The following is a 6,103-nucleotide window of genomic DNA, read 5'->3' as shown; positions in this document are numbered from 1 at the left end:
TCTGTCACCCATCAAAATGCTGATTACTCAATTCCTGAGACAATGGGAAGGCTCCCTGACCCCCACCCCACCCCCGATGCAGGGAAAACATTTGGTCAGTTTGGGAATCAAAAATGGTTCCAGGTCGGTCTTCCTGTGCTGATCTATGTACGTGCTTGTACGCTTATGAACATTTAACATATAACTAAGACCTCAAAATTCCTATCGCAACATTTAAAACATTTTTAGAAGCTCATCACTGCTTTCCTGAATCCACAACAGAACTTTATTCAGGTTTATGACGCAGGAGAGAGATAATTTTACAAATGTGAACTGCCTGCTATGCACCCTAACATCTCTCCCTGCAGCTAACTCAACTTTCAAGCACTTTCGGGATTCTTCATTCCAGTCTCGGACTCCTCCATGGGGTCAAAGGAGTGGAGCTCCTCATGCAGAAGATCCATCTGAGCAATGATCTTACTGATCGCAACTTTGATGGCTTTTTGCTGGAGCTTCAGTTTTTTGTTCTCCTCCCAAAGCATTTTGTTCCCTCCTTGGATGGTCTGAAGGTCCTGTTTTTCTTCCAGTAATGCATGGTTCTCTCTTAGGAGCCACAGAACAGTTTCGTTCAGTTTCTGGACAACTTCAAGTGCCTCGTTCTCCTTCAATGGCAATAAGGCTTTGTTTCTTTCTTGAACTGACAAAACTCTCCTCTCCCCTTGGCTTTCCTGGACAGCTTCGGCTGCTTCGGCCGGTGCAGTCGTGTTGCTGGCTTCCTGGCCTACAATTTTACTGGTTTCCTGGGCTGGGGTGAATTCATTTGCTGATGACTGAGCAGGTTGCTTTTCCTGCGGGAATGGGGCGGGTTTCTTCTCGTCCGGGAAGACCTTCAGAGCCATATTCTTTTCCCGGAAGATCTGGAGGGCTTTCTTCTCGTCTCTAAAAACCTGAAGGGCTTTCTCCCCCATACCATCCTTGAGCCCCGCTATGATTGGAAGGGCTGCTAGAGGGTGGCTTTCTTTCTGGAGTACTTGCTGGAGACTCTCGTCATAAATAACCTGGATGCCCTTGTTTTCCATCCGAAGGGACTGCAGGGCCTTGTTCTCATCCCGGAGAGCCCTGTTTTCCACTCGCAGGGCTTTGTTTTCCTCCCAAAGGGCTTTGTTTTCTTCCCAAAGGGTCCAGTCATTGTGCATCTTCTTGCCTGAGTGCTTCTGTCGGGCTTCTGTGGCGGAAGAGAGTGCTGACTGAATATAGGTTTCGTTCACCCACTTGCCGTCTATGAAGATAAAGGTGTCATCGCTCAGTTTGACCCGTGGCGGGATGTAATCCATTTTTACCATCCAGCAGCTAACGGTACATGCATTGATTCAAAAGAACAACTGAAGGGCTGGATTACTGCATGAAACAAAGAGAGAGAAGTCAAACAATTTCCTTAGCAGTTCAGAAACAGTATTTATTTGAAAGGAGTACAAAAATCTACCACTGGCGCTTCAGAAACAACAGATGGGGAATCAAAAGACAATGCATTCATTTTTAAGATGATAAATTACATGAAATTAAGCAATGAAACAAAGTTGTTTTCAAGTCAATACAGAGACCATAACATATCCAAACTATGTTTTCACTTTCTCTTTGTGAATTCCTTGTTTGTTTGTTTGTTTGTTTGTTTGTTTTAATCCTTATTGATCTTTTGTGTCAGGGGAGTTTATAAAGTCACTTTGGGGAAGAAGGGCCTTTATATAAGCTCTTGCAAAGTTTGAAGTCAACTCTGACATCACCTAAGCAGTTACTACTAATCAGCCTCTTCTCTTTGTGTAACTTTTCCTCCCAACATCATTGCTTGATCATTTGAGGGCCAAACCAGCCATGCACTTAAATACACAGCTACGTACAGTGGTGCCCTGCAAGACGAATGCCTCGCAAGACGGAAAACCCGCTAGACGAAAGGGTTTTCCGTTTTGGAGGTGCTTCGCAAAACAAATTTCCTATGGGCTTGCTTCGCAAAATGACAATGTCTTGCGAGTTCCTGCTGGTTTTTTTCCTCCCCCCCCCCTTTTTCTAAGCCGATTATCAGCTGATCCGATCAGCAGATAAGCCGCTAAAAGCACTAATAGCGCTAATCCGCTAATCCGTCAATGGGCTTGCTTCGCAAGACGAAAAAACCGCTAGACAAAGAGAATCACAGAACGGATTCTTTTCGTCTTGCGAGGCACCACTGTATCTTGTTTGTCACAGTGTACACGTATGATGAAGCTGCTTGTTATGGGGCTTTCCTTTGATTACTATTATTATTGATTTTTAAAATTAGCCCAACTTGCCACACGTCCAGGTTTTCCCGGACATTTTGCTGATTCAGCAGAAATCCGCCCGGACGCCATTTTGCTGGCCGAATCCCAGACGTGTCCCGGAAGAGCTGGACATATGGCAGCCCTATCTTCAATATCTCCATATTGAAATTGAGATGGCAGAGCTAAAAGCCTTATGGAAAATATCCCCAATGGACACCAGTTCAGGAGTCTAGGCAGCATTGTTCAGACAGCCGACCTGTATGTTGCGCTTTCTTCCTGCGGGCCGTCAGTATTTCGCAGGAAGGAAGGAAGCTCATACCGGAACGTTCGCAATTAAAAGTGGTTTAAAGCACTCTGTTGCCGTAGTGCAACAAATCCACTTTTTTAAAAAATACAGAGGGACTTTTTGTAGCTTTGCAGGAAAGTGATGGGGATGAACTGATGATAAACAGCAAGGTGTGTCAACACCCTACAAGCAAATTGGGATGAATGTAGGCTGTTGTTATAAAACCACCCAGTAAACAAATCGGAAGGAATACTCAATAAAGGTCCGGCATAGGCTGGGTGCACACAATATCTTTAAAGCACATTGGAAGCAAGTTCTTTCCCTCAAAGGATTCTGGGCACTGTAACTCCTGAGGGCTCATCCAGAAATCCTTTTGTGCTCTTGAGTGCCCGATGTTGAGGGCCTGCATACAATTATCATCTTGCCAAGCTTGTTACCGTATTTTTGCTCTGTAAGACTCACTTTCCCCCTCCTAAAAAGTAAGGGGAAATGTGTGTGCGTCTTATGGAGCGAATGCAGGCTGCGCAGCTATCCCAGAAGCCAGAACAGCAAGAGAGATCACTGCTTTCACTGCGCAGCGATCCCTCTTGCTGTTCTGGCTTCTGAGATTCAGAATATTTTTTTTCTTGTTTTCCTCCTCCAAAAACTAGTTGCGTCTTGTGGTCTGGTGTGTCTTATAGAGCGAAAAATACGGTAACTTCCTAGTGACTGGCTGCCAACGGGTGGACAAAGAACTGGGAAGTCATTGGCAGGGCTTTTTTAATGGGAAACGCACGAGAACTCTGTTCTGGCACCCCTTTTCCTATAAAAATAGCACTGGTGCTTGGAATCACCCAGCACAGGTGATGGAGGATCTTATGTTTTCATTTTTGGCCTTATGAGGAATGGTTGAAGGAGCTGGGTATGTTTAGCCTGGTAAAGAGGAGACTGACAGGAGATACGAGAGCCCTCTTCACATATCCCAAGGGCTGTCCCATGGAAGAGGAAGCAAGCTTGTTTTCTCCTGCTTTGGAGGACAGGACTCAAAGCAATGGCTTCAAGTTACAAGACAGCAGATTCCAGCTAAACATACGGGAAAACCTTCTGACAGTAAGAGCTGTTTGACAGTGGAACGGTCTCCCTCGGGAGCTGGTGGACTCTCCTTCCTTGGAGGTTTTTAAGCAGAGGTTGGGTGGCTATCAGTCATGGATGCTGTAGCCAAGATGCCTACATTGCAGGGGGTTGGACTAGAGGACCCTTGGGTCCCATCCAGTTCTACAATTCTATCAAGGCGATTAAAGTGTCCCAGCACCCTTAATTTTGATCCGGGGCTTTCCCCACAAACATCTGAATTGACGTTTGCTCCGAATCAGCTTTAAAGAGCAGGTTTTAAGCATGGAAAGCTGAGGTAAAAAACAACAACAATGCTCAGTCACGGAGTGTTAAAATGTGGACTTCTGCCTGGAAAGAGCCTGGCAAAGTGTGAATAAACCCTCAGCCTTGATTCAGTTAAATACTACAACTGATTCATAGATGGGCTACAGCTCAGGTTACTTCTGCTGTATGTATGAGATTAGGTAAAAGGACAGTTTAGCTCTCCAGGAAAAAAAGTCTCGGCAGATCTGTGAAGGACGTCTGCTGAGATAGAAGTCTAGAGGGCAGTGGCTGAGGTGTGTGACTAAATTTGGCTGTACTTACTTACTTTCACCTGAAAGTGGTCTTTCTTACGCTTTCAGATACCGAACATGTAGCATGGACCACGAAGGGAGAGTCGCTGCCACCTTTCCTTCCTTCAAACTGGTTTCCAGTGCTGCTTGCTGCTACAGGAACAAACTGTTGACAGGTCCATGCAACAAAAGGGGGGGGCGTGTCAGATCCATTGTGACACTGAAGCAGCATCTAAGCACATATAGAAACCAGGCAAGTGCTGAAGGAGGGAGGTAAAGTATTTTGTAAATCGGTTTTCATTAAAGTTGGATTCAGAGTCGAGAGTTTCTCAACAATAACTTCATTGCAGCACATCAGAGCGTTTTTCGGACCTGGGATGATACCTCTGTTGTGGTCATTGGTGACCTGAAGTAACACATTACTGCCTTGCTCCAGTTTCCCCATCATAAATAGGAATTATAATGCCGACTTTACTATGTTGTTTTGTTGACTGAGTGGATAATTATTAAAATGTGCACTAATGGTGCCTTTCAAAGCTGTCTGCTCCCCTTGTATATTTTAAATGGTTCTCACAGGTCCAGCCACTGGCAGTGTGTGCAGGTGTGCTGTAGCCTTAGTACAAAAGACCTTGAAATTTTCACCCAGCAGCTCTATCTTTCTCTCCCTAAACCTCCCCAACAGAATTCTGAGAATGGAATAGCCCTTCATGAACTCCCCTGTGAGTTCCTCAGCGGAAGGGTGCAGGATCAATGGGACAGCTGTAAGTTGTTTCAAACTGTTTTTAATATTGTGTTGTGACATTGTGTTTTAATGTTGTAACCCACCCTTGGTGTTATGTACTGAAGTTCTCACCCTGGGCCAGCAGGGGGATACTGTAGATAGTTATGCAAATAAGGGATCGAAAGTGATTTTCAGTGATGGGATAGTTTTAGAAAATTGTTACAGTTACGTTGTACTGGAGCTCTATATAAGCAGGCTGACTGAACCCTTCAGTTCAGTTCTGTTCTGGCCTGTGAATAAACAAGAGCTGTTTGAAGAATTGCTGTGTCGTCTGTTATGTTCACCCACAACTTAACACTTGGACCTTAAGTTAAAGGACCGGGTAGTACATTAAATAATAAAGAACAATAACAAAACTATTATTATCATCATTATCATCACCGTATTGGCCCAAATATAAGCCACACCTTTAAAATTCAAGGGTGGGGGAGAAAAAAGTCAATACCCAGATGTATCAGCCTTAAAATTGGGTTACAGGCTGAAAACTGCTGCAGTTGGTAGAATTGTAACTCCAAGCCAATTTAAGCCTTTGATCTCGCAAGCCCGGGAAAGTTACCGTACAATTGCTAAAATCTCAAATCGCTATTCAGTTGCTACAATTCCACAGGCACTCACACTGGCAAATGGCAAATGTAGAAGAAAATCCTACAGGTAGTAAGAGAGGACCCGCAAGTGGGTTAAACACCTGTTTGTAGCAGTGTAAATGCAAATAAAAAAATCAATACTGCACTGTAAAATACAGGGAAAGCGATGAATGACATTAGAATTTATTGCATAACAGCCTCAAGCTTGCAATTCAGCAATAAAACTTTTTTTTCTGTTTTACTGTATGTAATTGTCTGTTTCAGCAGCGTTATCATAAAAGCCCATTTTTGTAAGGACGCAAATGTAATCCACACTTTAACTTTTCACGGTCAGAATTGGGGTGGGGTGGGGCTTATATTCGGGCCAATACAGTATTATTATTATTATTAGTGCTTTACCAAAATCTTCCTCTGCAAAAGAGGTTTCCATTTTATTGCCTTGCTCTTGAGGAATTTGATAATTTCTTTAGGATTTTGATCAGTGTAGGATTTTGATCAGGGCTGGGCAATATCTGGCTTTCAACATTGTCATATAT

General features: G+C 43.9%; 2 protein-coding genes across 5 annotated transcripts in view; one reads left to right on the top strand and one right to left on the bottom strand.

The window, feature by feature from the left end:
- Positions 1 to 242: 242 nt before the first annotated feature.
- Positions 243 to 4,368, bottom strand: CBY2 (chibby family member 2). 2 transcript variants are annotated; one of them, XM_082223298.1, is made up of 2 exons: positions 4,234 to 4,368; positions 243 to 1,377 (listed from the first exon to the last, which is right to left on the bottom strand). In XM_082223298.1, the coding sequence occupies exon 2, from the start codon at positions 1,320 to 1,322 to the stop codon at positions 360 to 362; it is 963 nt and encodes a 320-aa protein (XP_082079424.1). In that variant the 5' UTR covers positions 1,323 to 1,377; positions 4,234 to 4,368; the 3' UTR covers positions 243 to 359. The 2 variants fall into 2 exon arrangements, with proteins under 2 accessions (XP_082079424.1, XP_082079423.1); XM_082223297.1 differs by having other exon boundaries at positions 4,238 to 4,368.
- A 49-nt stretch (positions 4,369 to 4,417) lies between these two features.
- Positions 4,418 to 6,103, top strand: part of ERICH6B (glutamate rich 6B) — a 38,550-nt gene continuing 36,864 nt past the window's right edge. For 2 of the 3 annotated variants that reach the window (XM_082223133.1, XM_082223134.1), the window contains exons 1-2: positions 4,419 to 4,475; positions 4,885 to 4,963. The gene's annotated coding sequence lies outside the window, so the exon portion shown is untranslated. Of the gene's footprint in view, positions 4,476 to 4,884; positions 4,964 to 6,103 lie in introns of all 3 variants that reach the window. The other variant, XM_082223132.1, reaches the window with a different exon arrangement.

This window comes from Podarcis vaucheri (genome assembly GCF_965113315.1).
Source record: "Podarcis vaucheri genome assembly, chromosome: 5".
NCBI classification, from domain to species: domain Eukaryota; kingdom Metazoa; phylum Chordata; class Lepidosauria; order Squamata; family Lacertidae; genus Podarcis; species Podarcis vaucheri.
The sequence above is the reverse complement of the archived record's forward strand: the minus strand, read 5'-3'. Positions and strand labels throughout refer to the sequence as shown.

Bases quoted from the DNA above. Each gene is read 5' to 3' on its own strand.
- CBY2 (XM_082223298.1), bottom strand. From the start codon at position 1,322: ATGGTAAAAATGGATTACATCCCGCCACGGGTCAAACTGAGCGATGAC.